At 37.1% G+C, this 18,410-nt stretch overlaps 2 protein-coding genes across 7 annotated transcripts; both read right to left on the reverse strand.

Moving 5' to 3' along the window:
* Window positions 1–293: 293 nt before the first annotated feature.
* On the reverse strand, window positions 294–11,121 carry LOC111693900 (fringe glycosyltransferase-like). Its single transcript, XM_023460025.1, has 5 exons — window positions 10,166–11,121; window positions 9,118–9,432; window positions 2,630–2,678; window positions 401–503; window positions 294–342 (listed from the first exon to the last, which is right to left on the reverse strand). Exons 1-5 carry the CDS (start codon window positions 10,445–10,447, stop codon window positions 294–296), a joined length of 798 nt encoding a protein of 265 aa, XP_023315793.1. The 5' UTR covers window positions 10,448–11,121.
* Window positions 11,122–11,721: 600 nt separating this feature from the next.
* Window positions 11,722–18,388, reverse strand: LOC106653428 (lethal(3)malignant brain tumor-like protein 4). Of its 6 annotated transcripts, none has more exons than XM_014372864.2 (13): window positions 18,245–18,388; window positions 16,223–16,466; window positions 15,302–16,148; window positions 15,051–15,231; window positions 14,746–14,944; window positions 14,445–14,659; window positions 14,140–14,368; window positions 13,691–13,877; window positions 13,480–13,607; window positions 13,035–13,344; window positions 12,911–12,952; window positions 12,532–12,820; window positions 11,722–12,450 (listed from the first exon to the last, which is right to left on the reverse strand). In XM_014372864.2, the coding sequence occupies exons 2-13, from the start codon at window positions 16,320–16,322 to the stop codon at window positions 12,319–12,321; spliced, it is 2,859 nt and encodes a 952-aa protein (XP_014228350.1). In that variant the 5' UTR covers window positions 16,323–16,466; window positions 18,245–18,388; the 3' UTR covers window positions 11,722–12,318. The 6 variants fall into 6 exon arrangements, with proteins under 6 accessions (XP_014228350.1, XP_014228352.1, XP_014228354.1 ...); XM_014372866.2 differs by lacking the exon at window positions 18,245–18,388 and adding an exon at window positions 17,624–17,695; XM_014372868.2 differs by lacking the exon at window positions 18,245–18,388 and adding an exon at window positions 17,413–17,614.
* Between the last annotated feature and the right edge of the window lie 22 nt (window positions 18,389–18,410).

Here is an 18,410-nt window from a genome sequence, read left to right on the forward strand (position 1 = left end):
ATTTATGATCCTGCTTTATCTTTTGTCTAGACTTTTGAAAATTAGCCGAAGCGAAACAAAAAGCCGACGCTCAGTCATTTCTCATATAATAGTTTGTCAGGATATAAATTTAAATTTTATTTCAAGCAAAATTTTATTTACTTTTTGAAAAAAATAAATCAAAAGAATGCCCTAATTAAGAAAATTTTATTAGGGAAAATTCAAAAAGTTGTACAGAAAATTAATGTTCTTTCTATTACCGCATAAAATAATAGCTGATAATACTTTTGAAAATAAAAAGTTCTAATGACACTTTATTGCAATTTCTGGGATATTCGGTACTTATAAGTATCAACATAGTAGCTGATATTCGAAAAAATAATTAAAATTATAGATATTTTCAAAGAAAGTAGCCACTTACTTTTTTCCGCTTTCCAGGAACCTGTCAAATTCGACTGACATTTTGCAGCACAAAGCTCTTCGGTTATGCGACGATGAACATTTTGTATTGATCATATGACCATCTGCGAAGAAAATATGGAGAAAAAAATAGTAAATTATGTGGACAAATTTAACTATAATAAATATAAGTTAATAAATGATGTTATAATTATAGGCTTGAGGTTGTGAGCCTTCTTGGTGGTAACAGATTATGTAAGTATGAAATAGAGTGTTTTTATAGATTTATTGGCAGAGAATTTCTAGACTCAAATAATAAGATAGAAGGGCACTGCATTACAGTAACAACCACATCAGCATAATTTCAAGATGATTAACCGTAACAGTAGTTTGAGTTGTATTTTCGAGTTCAATGAGATTTAAAATTAATCTGTATTAAATCATCACGCAACCAATAATACACACACACATTACATTCAAATTCAGAAGTGCTTTCAAGTCTTTACTCACTTACAAATACTGCTGACAAATTTGATTAAACATACATTTTAATGGACCTATCGAAATTTCATCGAAAACTTCTGCGCCGGCCTAGTAATTGCGCAAGAGCAGCTAGAACATAGGCTGGGGAGCCATTAATACAAGTGAAACGAGCTATGAAACGCGTGCGCTACTCACTACTCCCTCCCTAGAATGATGAATCTTCCGCGAAAGTAATTAATTGGGCAAGGGCTTAATGGCACTGTCACCTACTATTATACCATTCTCTCTTGTGACATCCATATACGCATGTTCTATATTTTCTGCTTGTACGCGTGTATGTATATCTCACGTTTTCCGCATCTTGTGCTCGCCAGCCCGCTAGTATACACTAGTATATTTACTCTCATAATGTACTAGAGCTCTGCTCTGCGCGCGCGAGCTCTAATTAATTAATTTGCAACGCCAGACGGGCCAGTAGCTTTGCCAGCTCGGACTAACATAAAGCTTATAATGTCGCAGAGTGACGTTGCGTATATATATTCTGTTTAGTCATCTGAAATAAGGCGAAAATGGCTCCGAATTACTTTTCTATTTTATTATTATCGCGACCAGCTCTAAACTTGGTCTTTAAATTTTAATCAAAAGCATATCACAGATGAGATCGATATTCATTTATATAGAAGGTTACTATTTTCGATTCAGTGTTTATAAATTCACACATGCCGCTTGCGAGTTGATAGCTTATTCGAAAGCAAAATAAGAAATTGGAAAAGGCTCGCGGACAAGTCGAGGCTTCTTTCTTGACCAACCGCAAATAATTCAAACTGCGCTCAACGATCCTCGTACGTACGCACCTCATTAAAATCTGGGCAAGCACACACATCAATTGCTTATTACGTTCACCGGATCCTCGGCTCGCATTGGCTTATAGTGTACAGTTCGTATATGAATACAAAACGCGCAAAATCACGAGCAGAGCCCGCAGCGACTGCGGCGCAACGGCAGTGGCGAGAATATTACGCGATACGAAACTGTAATAATGACTACATATATATACGTATACGTACACGCGAAGAGGAATCCCCGAGCCGCGAGTCAAAGGTTTTCACGCGTATAAACAGCGCCAGGCACGAGTTTTAGGCCCAGGGCGCGCACGAGCCAAGCCGCAGCAAAGGCACGGAAAGCACGGCGAGACTAGTAGGTGGATTATTACAGGCTCGACGTGTATACACACGTGCACGTGTCTATATGTATAACACAGAGAAGAGAGCGAGTGCAGGTCAAATGTCGAGCAACAGCAGCAGCGGCGCAGAGTGCCCGAAGGCTCGCGTGCTCTGCCGTTGCTGCTGCTGCTGCTGCTGCTGCGCTCGATATATATACTCCCCGAGAGATGAATGCACCTCCGTGCAATTGGCTCCTCTTTCTCTCTTCGCTTCTCTTTTCCTCTTTATTCGTTCGCGCGAGGATGCCGTATATTACTACGCTGCATACATAGGAACGAGCGTTACTAAGCGCGCGCGCGGCTGAGCTCATTCGAGATTCATGTCAGTATGTCATCTCTTTATATGTACGTGTACGAATAAATCACGCTTCTACAGTAGCCGAGACAAACTACGAAATTCTATCGAAAGGATAAGGATACAGTAGAGATTCGTATGTGATGAGGATTTATAGAGCTTGGCAGAGAGTCGTTATGAGGGCGAATATAGTTGCACGAAGTAATCATCTAGTTTTAAGGAAAGTGCAAGTATTATACTTGAGTACTTACTTGTTTGTTCTTGAAAGTAAGGATCATCTTTGTCGGTGAAAAACCATGTCTGAAATTAAAAAAGTTCAATTAAATATCTTCATGTTGATGATAGATCTGAAATTAGTAGTATTACGATTTATTCAAAACATTTAGCGCGAGCAAGAGTAAAATGATGCATTTTTCTGCGAAAACGATACCCTCGATACGAACTCGTTTTACATAATTGCGCAACTTCTTTCACACGGAATATCGAGACGAAAAACCCATTTCACGGGCAGGAGAAAACTGCAGATGCACTTGTGATGCTCAATGTCGTCCGTGCAGCAGTAAACCATTTTGAGGCAATTATTGACGCGCTCCAGTACAAACGATAAAGAGAGAGAGAGTGAGTTCTTGACGATGTTACTTTTTATTCGCGACTTTAACGACAGGTGGTGTGTGTTTTCAGACACACATTATGAGGGGTAATATTTTGCACATTAGGCGTGATGAGTATTTTCTACGCAACGTTAAGAGTAAAATTTACCACAAAAAATAGTAAATTGATGAATTTACCCTTTAACGAAGCCAAAAAGAATAAACTTTTCACTTTAATCTTTATAAAGAGTAATTTCAGTTGTTTACTTTTTGTCAAAGTATACTTTGCGTAGCTGGAATTACTATTTATAAATTTATAAAGTGTAAAACAGCGAATGTACTGTTTTCGAACAGAGTAGAATTTTGACCAAAAGTAGAGTTTCACCAATTTCCACTTTTGCAAAAGGTAAGCAGCTGAAATTAATCCTCATACTCTTTTCGTTCGAAGCACCGCGACCAAAAAGTAAAATTTTGTGGTAGATTGTATTCTTCACGGTTAGGCGTACATACTGTACACATTAGATATTGAACTTAATATGTTGTTTCCAACTTCAAAGTCCTAAAAAGTACTGGATTTCAAAAAGTTCAAGTTTTACTTTGGCATCAGAAATGCGTAGACCATTCTAATCGTAATTAAGATTAATGTATACGGTAAAAACTTTACAGCTCATGCGCATAAAAACTACTTGAGCTGATAAGGAATTTTTAATTTCAAACTTTTAATTGCCAATAATTAGTGCGCGCTGCGAGGGTTCGGAGTTGCACTATAGCTGATACTCGCTCTGCATAATAAATCACAAAAGTTTTCAGTACTTTATACATCGCGCGTATACAAGAGATACCTCTTATTCTCGTATACTCCGAGAGCACCAACAGGCCGATGCTCGCCAAGTTTTCAAAAGAATGCACATATTTTAAGCTGCGGTTGGCCGTGTAACCTAAGCTTTGCAGAGAATCAATCTTGCAAAATAAAAGCTACAATGAGCCACCTGAGCCTTGTTAAAATTACAATCTGCCTATTCGAAATTTAGCAGCGGCATCGATAAGTCGGCTAGCTTAAGTAGACTCGTTGCGACCCATAAAGGAAGCCGTGCGAGCTTTTATTATAAGCATAACGTATGAATCAGGCTTGTATCAAATCCGTGTTGAAAGAAAGAGAGAGAGGGAGAACGAGCAATAAGGCGGCTCACGTTAAATCCAATCAGGCGAGATGAAGTCCAGGAACGGACGGAAATCAGAGCAACCGATCAGAGCGGAATATAAATGTATAAAATCATGATCTGCGATATCAGCGAGACAAAAACATCGATGAAAATAATATGTTGCAACTGAGATGATCGTGTTCAAAAGGCAAAACATCAGCAGAAAGTATGCAAAAGCGAGTGCAATGTCGCCTCTTTATCGTTATCGCTTTCCGCAAAGCACGAAAGGACGGAAATAAAACTTGGGCTTCTCTTTTTTAAAAAGAGCGAATCATGCAGTTGAACGAGGAGAGTTGTGTACTTTATGCAGCTGTGCAAAGATTCATGAATGCATCGCGCCGCGCACCATACGGCGCTGCTGCTGCTGTTGGCTGCATCAAAAAGATTGAAAGCGAGAGAAGAAGGAAGTCAGAGTTTCGCGCTAACGAGGTCTCTCTCTCTCTTTTACGTACACTTGCCGGACAGAAAGAGATAAACGCGGATTCGGACAGAAATGAAGGAGAGAAGCCCTCGATAGCGCGACGTCACGTGTCCATACAATTAACGACGTTAATTGTAGTCGCGAGTCGCGAGCGATCACTCGCCCTCGCGTGTATAGTAGCAGCGCACTATATAGTGCCGGCTCGACTGTCGCCCCCCAACACTGCATCCACTCGTCAATGTCGCGCGATTTTTTAGGGCCGACCAGCGAACAGCAAGCGAACGTAAATCGACTCCCGCAGCTTCTGTGGCATGGACCGCGCGCGATCGACACAATACCCAGAGCGGAGATGCGTTCCGCTCGTTAGTTCGACATCTTTCAAGCCTTTCGCCGGCGTTTCGACCGCGAGCTGCGCTTCGCTCTTCTTCCTCCTGTTTTTTTCCCAAATTAAGTGCAGTCGTAGCTCCGTGGCGTTGACGATACATTGGTCGTTCGAGCCAATGTACAGCGATGAGGTCGATAAATTCAAGATTCGGAAAATATATTTTGAAAAAAAAAAAGCTGACAATTAGTTTGAAGCTAAACCGATAAATCCCGACAAGTGTATCTTTGGCTTGTCAAATTATTCAACGTATTATTACAGTCCACACGAAATGCGGCGAGATCTTAAAAAAAAAAAAAAGAACGACGATACGCGAGCTTGGCTGATTTTTCTTTGCTTACTTGCGAGCGCATGCAGCGCTAAAAAAACATCGATTATATCGTGAACGGATAGGCTTATCGAGGAGAAAAAGATACGCGTAAGGGCGAGGGCCGTCTACCCGTACATGTATACAAGCAGCTCGCACAGACGAGAAAGAGGTATCGAAATAAAAGTTTCACGGTAATTGCCCAATTATTGTTCGAGGCTATATACAGGTATACACGAAGGCAAGAGGTGTGTGTGCGCGGGGCGCAAATTGCGCGCGAGTTCCTTCGCGTCGACTGGATTGGGCTTTCTGGAGTTTAAGACTCGATACATCCGATTTAGTACGTCGATAGCAGCTGTATATTTTCTCGAGCGTCCAAGTAGAAACATCGCCTACATTCGTTCTCGTGTGTGTGTGAATGAGAGACCGCGTTGACTCACATATAAGCTCAAGCACGAAGTCCTAGAAAGTGACAAAGAGTATCGCGCGGTTCTTTTCGCGCAAAACGAACAATTTGCCGTTTCGGAACGAAGTAACGATAACAAAACTCGATAATGTATTTCTCAACTGCTGCTGATGTCAGTTCTGCGAAATATCATTGGCTCGCTTTTGCGAATTGAAAAAAAATTGCAAAACAACCTAATATTGAATGGGTTTTAACTACGTACGAGAAAAATAAACTATAACACAACGTGTAAACAGAATTTGATCAATTCAATTCCGACGCGTCAAGTTTTATTAGGTCTCTTTTGCAGGATTGAAAAATGTGGCCCTCGAGTTTCGTCTTTCTGTACAAACACAAAACTTCACGAGCTAATTTTGCGCCATGACTTTGCGCTGAGCCATACAGTAGCGAGAAAAGGGATGAATATGATTATCAAGTGCTCAGAAATCAGCTTCCTTATACATTCCTACTCGAAATAACTGTGTTTTTTTAATGCACTTGTAAATTTTAATGTAAAGCGTTCATTTTTTTTCAAATCTTCCATTTTTGAATGTTATTTATTCGAGCAAAAAATAATTACCGAATAAAGTTATAAAATTAAAGTTGTTTATCATACTTCTTTCATTAATTTTACTTTCGGAAAGAAAAAAAAGGAAATTCTATATTTCAGTGGTTTGCATTTTTTTGAAACACTATTTGTACAAAGTCCTGATTACATATGGACAGGTCTGTTTCCATGTGATAATTTGACGCACCATTTTCATTATCCCATCATTATTCCATCGAACATCGAGCTTACACATAAAACTATATAACCACATCGACGGTACAATCTCAACAAATGATATTACTCGAAGGTGAAGTAAGGTATATCGAATAAGCTTACCCAGCAATTGTCGAAATAAACAAGCGCGCGCGGCACAATTGGCCACGGAACGAGCAACGTAATAACATATCAACCAAGTTAAATACATAATTAATAGCACAAATCATCCGATGGCTATCTCGTTCGAGAAAAGTTGCATCACATACGTGTTGCCAGGTACTGCTAGTGTGTGTATAGCACAAATCATCATATAATAAATAAGCAACACCTCGCTCGCAGTACATATACTCGCGAAGGAAACGTCGAAACGTATATACATCTTGGCAAAAGAGCAGTTGTCTTGGCTCAATTTGAGGAAGGCGAACCCTTTCATTACATACGTGTATGGCTGCGTTGAATCGATCTATAGGGCAGCGAGCCGAGCGCGCACGACCTTCTCGCATTCAATTTTCGCATACGTATACAGTGCATACTGCATTCTGCTGCAGCTATACAGCGCTCTCACTCTCTCTCTCTCTCTCTCTCGCGCGCGCGAAAGAGATTTCGACGCATCACTTAATTATTGGCGCGCAAATATGTATACGTGCGGGCGAGCGAGTATATGAGGCACAACGCCGCGGATAAGGCAAGCGAGCGAGCGAGAGGATGAAACCTCGTCATTGCGCGCTGCCCATGCTATGCTGCGCGCTTGTGCCGCGTACGAATGAAAGAAAAGAGCGATGTTTTATAAGTGCATAAGTACCAAATGCAACGATCCGCGCGTGCGGGGGGTTGTTGCTGCGCCAAGTTTAACGCGCGCCAACAAGAAAAAGAAGACCGAAAGGTCGAAGGTAAAAAGCCGTGAGATATTCCCACGATTCGAAAATTGTGTGCATCGGTGTGCATATGTAGGCGCTGGTGTATAACGCTTCACGCGGGCGTGCAAGCGCGCGCACACACACACACAAACGCACCAACACGTGTATAGAAGCGAACGAGCGAGTGTTCTAGGCATTTTCGAGCCGCCATTAATTATTTTTCGTAAGGCAAGCGCTTCGAAGCTGATGAGTGTTACCTATAGCGACAGGTATACTTGAGTGAGCCTCGACGTTCGGTCATACACTTGTTAATGAATTTTCAAACGCTTCTAATCGAGAGTCGTCCGGCTAGTGTACCGTGTACTCTGCTCTCCTATTAGAGATGCTTCGAATTTTCAGAATGACACTGGGATAATGTATTTAAATTACTCGAAAGCCGACTACTTGGATGCACGCCCGAGGAAAGCGCCCGAATTGCCTTGAAACTCAATCAAAGTGAAGAGCATGGCGAGTCAACAACGAAATTATACGCAAACTTGAGAATTAGGCTATCTGACGCAAGTGAACTGGGTAGCCGGTTGGCAAACTACTACCACCAAGCAATCGAATAGTTGATCGAACGAATTTAACGAATCCATCTGCAGGAGGAGCTTCCATTGATAGGAATAGTTTGCTTCGACTTGGATCTGCCACTACTGCTCCCATGGTTAACGAGTATGCGACTCGGGTCTGTTAACTTTGTTATCAGCGAGCTATCGTAGAAAATCAAACATTTTTCGCGAGCGTTGCAACAAATAATACTTTGCAACATTCCAGTTAAAATAAGTGATAACGGGTCCATTTTCGCATACATAGCGAATGAATAACTGGATCAAGAGCGCCCGATTACTGTACCGTGGATGCTTTTTGGGGTTCAAAAGGTACCGATTAGCTCGACGAAAGAAAAACAAACAAAAAAGTGACTAGAAAGACTCAGTTGTAGGAAGATACACTTTATCGTCGATCCCATATGAGCTGCAGCCATTGTCCGCACGCAGTACAGAGTTGGCTGGCTCTTTCTTGCGTTTTTTCTCACATGGTCCGCGCGTACCGTATATAGAAAAGTTTGGCTTGCGTGCGCCGCACATACCCCTGCACGCGTGGGAACGCTCAACGTCGATTTATAAGTACGGCAAGTGGACGAAAAAAAACCCTCGTTTTCGCACAATTTCTTCCCTCGGACTACAAAGATCATAACTGACTCGTTGCTCACGCACATTGAATTAATGTACTCGAGTCATATCATGGCTCAATCACATATTTTATCAAAAGAGCAGAAAAAAGAGTCATGCAAAGAATTTTATCCATTTGTATTCATTTTCAACCATATTAACGCTGTAGATTTATTCGCGTAAATTGCATTATTGCAGTCTGTATTTTCATCTTTTTATTGACGAAGAATCCATGATTTTTAGCGTCAATATTTTATGAGCTTGGTCTAAGCTCAAGTTGAACATTCATACAAATACAAATATGGTAACAAACACGATTATAGAGTAACATGTTGATTTTTTAGCTCGTAATAATTTTTCAATAAAATATGCTATTTGAATAGCATATTGTGAATTGATATTAATCTTATTAAATGATATTGAAAAATAACTGAATTCACATCAACTTATTCCCTGAATAAAATATAATTGAAATGTATGAATGATCAACAGTACCGTCAAGACTTTGCTTCGTAAAACGTTCCGAAGTGTACGATGAATATAGGAAAGAATAATTACCTGTTCTTTTGCAAACTGAAACCAAGTATCGATGATGGCCTGCAGTCTGGACTCGTGGTAGTTTTTGGTCGTTTTGACACTGATGAAAATGTCATCGAGACCCGTCGTGTAGGGAGCCATCGTAGCAGTGGCAACCGAAGGAATCAAATCGGTAGTTTCTTCGTTTTCCTCGTTTCTCGAGGGCAGAGCCAGGGCAGACGTGGACACGGCCGCGGCTATCATGCCAAAGCGACCACCAAGTCGGGAGGGAATCTCTAGGGTGGCTACGTCACCGCCGACGGTGTTCACATCGACGACTGCTCCGTCGTCGGTCCACTGAAAATTTCAATGGTATCGATTTATTAGCGATACAGAGTGCCAATTCTTGAAATAGAAAACAGTCGTTTAATTTAATATTTCACCGATTTACGAGGGGCCACATGCGTTTTTATTATTCAACTGTTCGATTCGGTCTTAAAATTTTTGCAGCGGTAGAATGAAAATTTAATTCAGCTTGATTCGATTATTTTTTAACTTTGAAAAAATTGAAGTTTTATGCAAAATTAACGGGAACGGCTAAAACTGAAATGGGTTACACTAATAATTAAAGAGTAACGTATAACTCGTTCGAAAACAAGCATGCGTATTTAATAATTACTTATTTCATAGAAATCGTTAGATCAGGATTTATATTATTTTCACCTCTCTCTGTGTAAAAACTACCCTGCGCGCATAATGATTTTGTTGATTTTTCGTTCATAATGCGGTAATAAATAGTATATGCAACATGTGCAAAACATAGGTAATTCTTACTACATTCGGGTGAAAACATTAAGCGTGTAATGAACTATTTTACTAACTATTTTGGATTAAGTTGACAATGGATAGAAAAAATTTAGATGCGTATTTTATTATAGTAGTTGGCATCAAACTACATAAGTGACATAAGTGAGTCTTCGCGAATGAAGAAATAAACCGAGTAGGATTGAAAGTAAGATTTGAAATAAACACGTCCACACACTTGAAATGAAAATTGCAACTATACAACTGGAAATAGTAAAGTGTATACCTGTCTGGGCGTCACAGCTTGGTAAAGGAGCACAGTCGCGTAGGCGGTGACAAGCACCAACGCAAGAGCCTGCAGAAGTCTGCGGGCCGGCAGACCCGGCGAGCGAGTCATGCTGCCGGCCGCATGAGCAGCGGCCTCGACGTCCTTCTGCAGACGGACGGTATCCTCGGCGCCCGCGTTGGCTTTGGCGCTGCCGATCTTGCTGCTGCTGCTGCTGCTGCTTTGGCATAAGCTGCACCGACAGGCCCAACATCCCCCAAGCATTAGGCCGTTCAGCTGCATGAACGTCGACGCTCGGCCCAATCTGTAACGCCACCTCCGACGACCACCCACAGCAGCACCGAAGGCTATTATCGAGTTTAGCAGCAGTTTCGCGCGCGCGTCTCGCACCCTATCCGAGACGATTGCAGTCGAGCTTCGAGCCGACGAGAGCTGCGTGGCTCGACGACGAGCTGTTCATAGCACTAAACGAGCGATTCGCTCGGGAACACGCTGGAAAACACTCCGCGGGACAATGATGGCGATCCGAACACCCACTTACACTGACACACGAGACACTGACGAGATACTGCCCAGGGGCGCACTAATTGCACTGTTTTTTCCTTGCTGCCAATGAGAACTCGATGCCGTTGTACAGCATCGGACGAATCGGAACAAAAACTCAAAGATTCGTTTGTCACTACTGCTCAACTGTCACTTGTTCGACGGAGACAGCTCGCTCGCCGGCAACAGTATTAATGTTTCAATGGAAAAACAACGTCGCAAACGGGTAGCCACACAAAGATAGTTTTCGGTTAAAAACTTTGAAAGTCAACGGACGCAATCGAAGCCATAAATTGAATTTTTTGGCGGTGAGGCAGGGTGAATTCGAGGAGCGGTTGGTCGCGAAATTTGGCGCATGCGTTCGTAGAGGGGAAGCCGGGCGCAAAGACACACGAGCTACCGAGACTCGCCAACGGTCCAAGACCGACTGATATCCGCGCACGTTACGGCTCCATGCCAAGCTTCGCCTGCCCTCGGCTCGCCGCATTTCGCCGGCGTAAACATTCGCGAAGGAGGGAGTACGTATATAGGAGCGAGAGGCAGGGAGAGCTGATAGGAACACGCACGTCGTATATTACATGTTGCGGACCGAATATTCTACGCGTGAATCGCACTGCATACGCTCGCGTGCCGCAGTTTATGATTGATTGATGAAATTTTTTTCTTTTTTTTATTTTGGTGGATCAGTTGATCCTAATGAAAATTTTCTTTACAATGTAATTGAAATTTGGATAAATTTTTTCCCAATGATCAGACTGAGAAAACAAATTTTGCCATCTTTTTATGAGATACGATTACCAATATTGATAATTTCACTACAAGAGTACTTTCTTCTATAACGCACATGTTGATTAACTGAATCATAGCAATTACGAATATGGGCGTTTTTCGTCATTGTCAATTCAACTTTGCTTTTGCGAAACTTATGTACCAATTGCATTTAAGCTTCTTCATAAGAAATGTTTATTCCTACATTTATAAACAGGGTAAAGATATATTTTAAAACAATAAAATTACAATTTTATTACTTTTATTGATAAATGTAAACAATTCAAATATACAAATATATTTCATTCGAATGACAAATACAACTAACGAATGAAAACAATAAATTGATTCCGACAGACAGATTTTATGAATAACATTTTTGACAAGAAAAAAATCAAGTGAATTATGATGCATAATGATTTTGAATAACCATAGACATTTGTAATGTAACTATTTCATAAAAAATTCATTTAAAGTAATACATCGTGTAATTAAGTGACTGTAATTACAAGTATATGATTGAATCAAAGTATTTACAATTTTACATGATTATGCTATGGACAATGCAAAGAGAAGTGTTTGATGTTTCAATGAGCTCTTATAATACTTGTATATACAACCAAATATTCTAAACGTAAATGAAATGTACTGGTCACAAACTTTGTTTTTATGTAGATAATTTAATATTACATATTTGTTATGAAGACAGTACTATTATTCTGACCTAGATTAAAAATATTTACAAAATCTAGCCAGTTTATTTCTTATTATGATAGCAATGGATTCATTTAATATTAATATTGATGTTTTCATTGATATTTCTATGAAAAAATCAAATTTCTTTACATGGTTAGGGCTTTTTCCCGTAAATAAACAATGACTCTATGGAGTTTGACTGATGGACCAACTTTCGGAGTAAGGTAAGTGAAAAAATCGTCTTGTGTCATTAATAATAAGGCTTCCCCATCGATGCTCTAAAAACAACAAAAAAATGCATTTTAATCAATTAAAAACAAATTGCTTAAACATAGTATGCAAATTTTTTTGATACTTACGTTTGCTCTGATACTTGTTTCGTAATCTTTACAATTTGGTATAGACGTAACAAACTGAACTACCTCTTCAACGGACCACCTTCTCGGGTCACCCTCTGGTATTTGTAACTCATTATGAAGAGTTTTGCTGTGTTGTATTGATAGTTGAGGTGAGACAGGTCGTGGTGGGTATTTTGGATTATAAATAGATTCTCCAAAATCATCACGGAATTTTTTAGACATGATTGGCGTTGATGCAGATTTTGGCTTTTTAGAAGGATTTTCGAGGTCCATATCATCAAGGTTTCCACTGAAAATACATTAATTTTGATTTTATTAAAAACATTTTTTTAAGAAAGACATACTCAATTAAAGTGAGTTTACTGTAATTTGTACGCACCTTTTTCTTTTTAGTCTCAAATTACCATTACGCATTTTTTTCCTGAAAATTAATAAAAGATTAGTTTTGTCAATTAATGTTCAACATTTTATATGATAAATAATACAATGCAAGAAATCCTTACTTGGAAAACGATTCATTGTTATTGGGAGAATCTTTTTCTTTTTGATTGTCCACTTTAGTTTTTTGATTGTTTAACTTTTTATCTTCTTTTTCAGCTTTTGTTTTATCAGTTTTTGTAGTTTGATTTGATTCATGACTGGGTCCATCATCTGTTGCTAATCTATCAATGACTCCTTTATATTTATGAAGATTACTGGGTGAGTATGGACAACCTGATGCCGAATTATGTTTAGTAAATCTAGGTCCTTTAATATTTCCAAGGCCTTTGCAGCCGTATATACCACATTCTGGTTTCACCAGATAATCTTCATCTAAAACAGAATGTAATAGTTAATTTTTGAAATTTTATGAAAAATAATTTGTTGATACGAATAAATTCTCTCATAGTTTATTGCTAACAATTCAACAAATTAATCACATGAATGTAAACCCAGGAAAAGACTCACGTTTCAAAGGAGGAGGCTCTAATGGATGCCCCGTTTTTGCGCACCATCCCACAGGGTGAATATCAGGTGAATCATCATCCACCCAATAGGCATGGTTCTCTGGCCAACCATCGAATCTAATTTTTAAACTATAATAAAAAATATTTCACAATTAATGAAAATTAAACACATAGAAACAGTCAGCATTTAACTAATTCATTTGAATACTTACAGGTGATCTTTTACGTCTATTACAGAAGCCACTCTAACAAATTGAGGACAACGCTTATCAACTGCCTCAAGTTTCATTCCGCGCTTGAACCCACATTGCGGACGTTGTTTAAAAGCTCTAGCTGGGGCAGCAACAGCATTTTCAGTTTTCAAGTATTCATTCCATGAAAATACTTTATCTTTATAGGCTATAAAAAAATTTTTATTTTTATTAGTTTATTTATAGTGTTGATATGGATACAATTTAATTAAATTAATTGATTTCTTGCAATGTATAATAAAAACAAGTCTTTTAGATAGATGAAACTTATGTAAAATTTGGTTGGAAATATAGAAATATCTTTTACCAGAGATTGAAGTTATAATCATTTAAAAGATTATTTATAATTACAATAAATTAGAATCAAATGATATACTTTGAACTTGAGCAATAAATAACGTAATACTCACTATTAGGTGGTTCTAAACTAATTCCATTATGGCCACACCATCCGATTGGATGAATATAAGGAGAACTTACATCTGCCCAATAATCATATAAATCATCCCACGAATCAAAATGGACTAGAATTCGGTTGTCCATGACTCCAGCAACAGTTGCTACACAAACTGAAGATGAATCTTTTCGATCAACTGCCTCTAATTTCATACCAACTCTAAATCCTGTTGGTACATTGCTCTGAAAATTGAAAATTTCAATCTGTAATTAAAGTTGATGTAACAATGCTAAAAGTTTAATTGTCACATTTACTTACTGTTTTGTTGGTGTTGAATAAATGTTTTGGTGCTGGAACAGCTTTACAACTTTTTAAATATGAAGACCAATTAAAGTCTTCCATATTTTTGGGAAATTGTAATACTTTTTCATTTTTTTCAGCCCAACCAACTGGAAATATATCAGCGCTATCAGCATTTACCCAAAAATCATATTTGTCAGAATATCCATCGAAATGACAACGTAATCTGTAACCTATTCCAAAAAAAAAAATAATAAGAAATCAAGTGAGCATTAAATTTTTTCTAATAAATAAGTATTGAAAATTTCATAAACTTTACCTATCACGTCAGCAACAGTTAATACACAGTAGTTTGATGGGTGTCCTGGATCAATACCTTCTAATTTCATACCAGGTTTAAAATTATTTTTATCATAGGGAAATGGATCTTTGAATAACTTGACTGGAGCAGATTTAGCTTTACAATAGTCTAGGTATTTAGTCCATGAAAAGCCTTGTTTTCCACATAAATAAGGATACTGAAAATAAGCAATGGTTATTTCACTGTATGCATCAATAAGTTATATTAGTTAATTAAACTAAAATATTTTTAAATTAGCATCTGCATAAAGCTATATTTTATACCTTTGCTTCAAGCATTGCTTGACGTTCTTGGTCTGGACCACTGATTATAGATGCATTTGACTCATCTTCACTCACAGACTTAATAGCACTTTTTTCACTTTCATTAGAAGAGCTTTCAAAATCTTCTGTTTTTATCTCTTCCTTAGGCACTTTAGACTGTTTCTTTCTGCGCACAGAAGTACTATTAAAATTAAATTAATTATTTTTTGCACTTGAATGAAATAAACTATTAGAAATGTTTTAATACTTACTCTAAACTTTTCTTCTTCTGAAGTTCCTTACTTTTTTTTACTTTAATGAATTCAGAACAATTAGGACTGCATGATTCATAGCTGACAAATTCTGATCGCAGTCCATGGCATCCACAGCCAAGACAAGTCAAGAAGATATTATCACCAGAATTACTGTGAGTAGGGCTAGGGATAGCATTAGAATTCTCCTTATTACCTACACTTTGATAGGTTTTTGAAGAATGTTCCTCAGTATCCATAGATTCAACTTTTACCTCTAATTTTGGGGTATAAGTACTCGATTCATGTTGACTGGACATGATATTTTCCTCATTAGGAACAATTTTCAGTAATGTAACTTCTTCTTCACACACCTTATGGTACTTCAAATCATTGTTTTCATTATTTAAGTCTAGACTGTTTTTCATTTCCGATCTTGCAAAATCTGAAACATCTTTGGGAAAAACTTGCTTCTTGGGTCTCTTTTCTCCAGTGCTTTGAGAATGATTTTTATCTGTATCTGTCAATTTATCAGCAATTATTGGCGTTATAACTGCAGAATCTGGATTTTTTGAATTTATTTTTATGCTCTCCATATTGTTTGGGTTATTTATGTTTCTTGAACTATTTAATAAACTCATCTGAGATAACACATGAAGTTTTGTAGTTGAATTTGCTTCGTTTGAAAATTTAGATTCTCTTAAAACTGAATATACTTTATTGTAGATTATCTTTCCATCAACATTCAACTTGTTTGATTCTACTTGATGATTATTTTGTGAATTTGCAAGTTTTTCTGGCAAACATTTGATTATCGGAGCAAGCAGCAATTGTTGCCTTGAAATTTGAGATGGATGTATTGAATTGACTGAAAATAATAAAAAAATAAAAATTGTAAAAGCGAAGTTTATAATTTTAAAAAGTAAGATTCATAAATAATACCTATTGGTATGATAATTGTTTGAGAAGAATTAATAATATTTCCCGATTGATGAACTAATAATGGTATAGTTGGAGTTTTTTGTGGCGTTTCTATTTGCATTATCTGAGCTCCAAGTTTTATATTTCATAAAGTGCAATTGTTTAATAAATAAACGTCAATTGCACAGGATTAATTTGATTACTGTACAATAAGTTGTAAAATATTTCAAGCTTTTATGATAAAACCTGTACTTGGAAGTGTGAGCTGCAATGAATATTAACTAATTAAATATTTTTTCTGGTTATTCCTAAACAAATAAAGGCTTTCAGAATGAAAATATTTTTATAATTAAATTATTGCAAAAAATTTTGAAAACATGTTACTAGTTAATCGCAAATGAAAAAGTTGTTATATTTCAGCACATTGTCAAATTGAACTAATGAATTTCATATAAAAGTACAAAATATAAAATTCATATGAAATCCCAGCTATGATGATAATCATTTGAATAAAAAGAATTAATTTATACGTTTATTGGATTAAAAAAATTAATTTCTAACAACGAACAAATATTTAATCATAAAAAATTCAAGAAAGTTCTTAAGAAATAGTTTAATTGACTAAATTTATATAATATCAAAGTGCCTGAGTTTTCAAAATTAGGTTAAAAATTCCCGCAGCTATTGGAACACGTTTATCCGAACTTTGAATAAGAATTAAAGTAGAACGTTAATATTGAAAAAATAAAAAGAAATTTCATACGTCATTTCACAAGTATTTAACAAAAAATACCGTTTGCATTATTAAATCAATTTACAAGTTATATAAAACTGAAAGATACGCGATAATATGCATGGATTTTATGCGATCTACGTGAAAAAAGCCTCGTGATAATAATTATTTTTGCTCGTTAAGGTCCCAAATTTAATATAAGTGACTGTTAATAATTAATAACTAATTTCGTTTATTTTAGCCGTTATTTATGCAGTTGTGTTTTTAAGGAATAGCAGCACTAATTTTTATCGATCAATAAGTAAGAAGCAATGACTCTCTCCATCATTTTGGTTGATCAAGGTTTTAACTTCATATATTAGCTTAATATATTTAAAGTATTGAAGCAAATAAAACAGTACCTTATAGTATAAACAATTACAACTATTATTACCTATAGTGTTTAATGAATATATGCTACAATTGTTCGATACTTTACAAGTTACACGGCCACAGAATCAAATCTTCTATTTACCGCATTCGACTCAATTATACGAGATGGTTGAAGAAAAAGTAAAACGAGTTATTTTACACAAGTACAAGTTTAAAAAGTTTAAAATAATCAGTATGCATTTTTGCATTGCTTTTTTGAAAATGAAGTTCAAGGTATTGCGGCTTTTAGTAGAATAAATTGTTTTCTAGTACAGTACCTAAACTGAAGCGACGATGCGGTGCAGCTATAAGAGCTATATCACGTAAGCGAACATGAACGAGTATCTAGCGCTCCTGTGCCACAAACTATACACTAATTTAAAAGAATCCCCTCGACACGAGAACGATGTAAGAAACGAGACTCGTGAAAACTATTAGGAATGTGAAAAATCGAATCAAGCTCGGAGTTTTAGATTGTCACAAAATTACTGATGTTACTCTAAATTTTGATTATTTTGATCTGAATGCAACAACCTAACATTTGTAATAATATAAAAGAACACAATTATCTTACAAGTAAGTCGGATATTTCGAAGTAACTTTGTAGCTAGTGTTCAATGATTTATAAAAAACCAAAGATACACGTAACAAATGCTATATTTTCTATTTCTTTCATAATAATATTTTGGTCCTCACAGCGAGATAAAAAATTATAATTGACACAATGTGGAGTATGAAAAATTGATGTTTGAGAGGGTTAGGTATTATGAACTAGCCAATGTTCAATCAAGTAGAAATCGATCAGTGAAAGTAAAAAGTATTATTTGGAATTGTTAAATTAATAAAATAATTATTCCAGCTATGTATATGATAAAGATAATAAAGATAAAACTAATTACCTATACACTATTGTGTGGACACTATCATATTTCTTCTTCTTCTTTTTTCTTTGGCCTTGTGAGCGCTGTACAGCGCCCCCGAACTGCTACTGTGCAAGTATGAGAACAGTGTCCTACTACATGGACAACTGTTGGTATTTTTTGAAGGCTACAAGGCGATTAACTG

The sequence above is a fragment of the Trichogramma pretiosum genome, unplaced genomic scaffold, assembly GCF_000599845.2.
Source record: "Trichogramma pretiosum strain Unisexual culture from Peru unplaced genomic scaffold, Tpre_2.0 scaffold60, whole genome shotgun sequence".
NCBI classification, from domain to species: domain Eukaryota; kingdom Metazoa; phylum Arthropoda; class Insecta; order Hymenoptera; family Trichogrammatidae; genus Trichogramma; species Trichogramma pretiosum.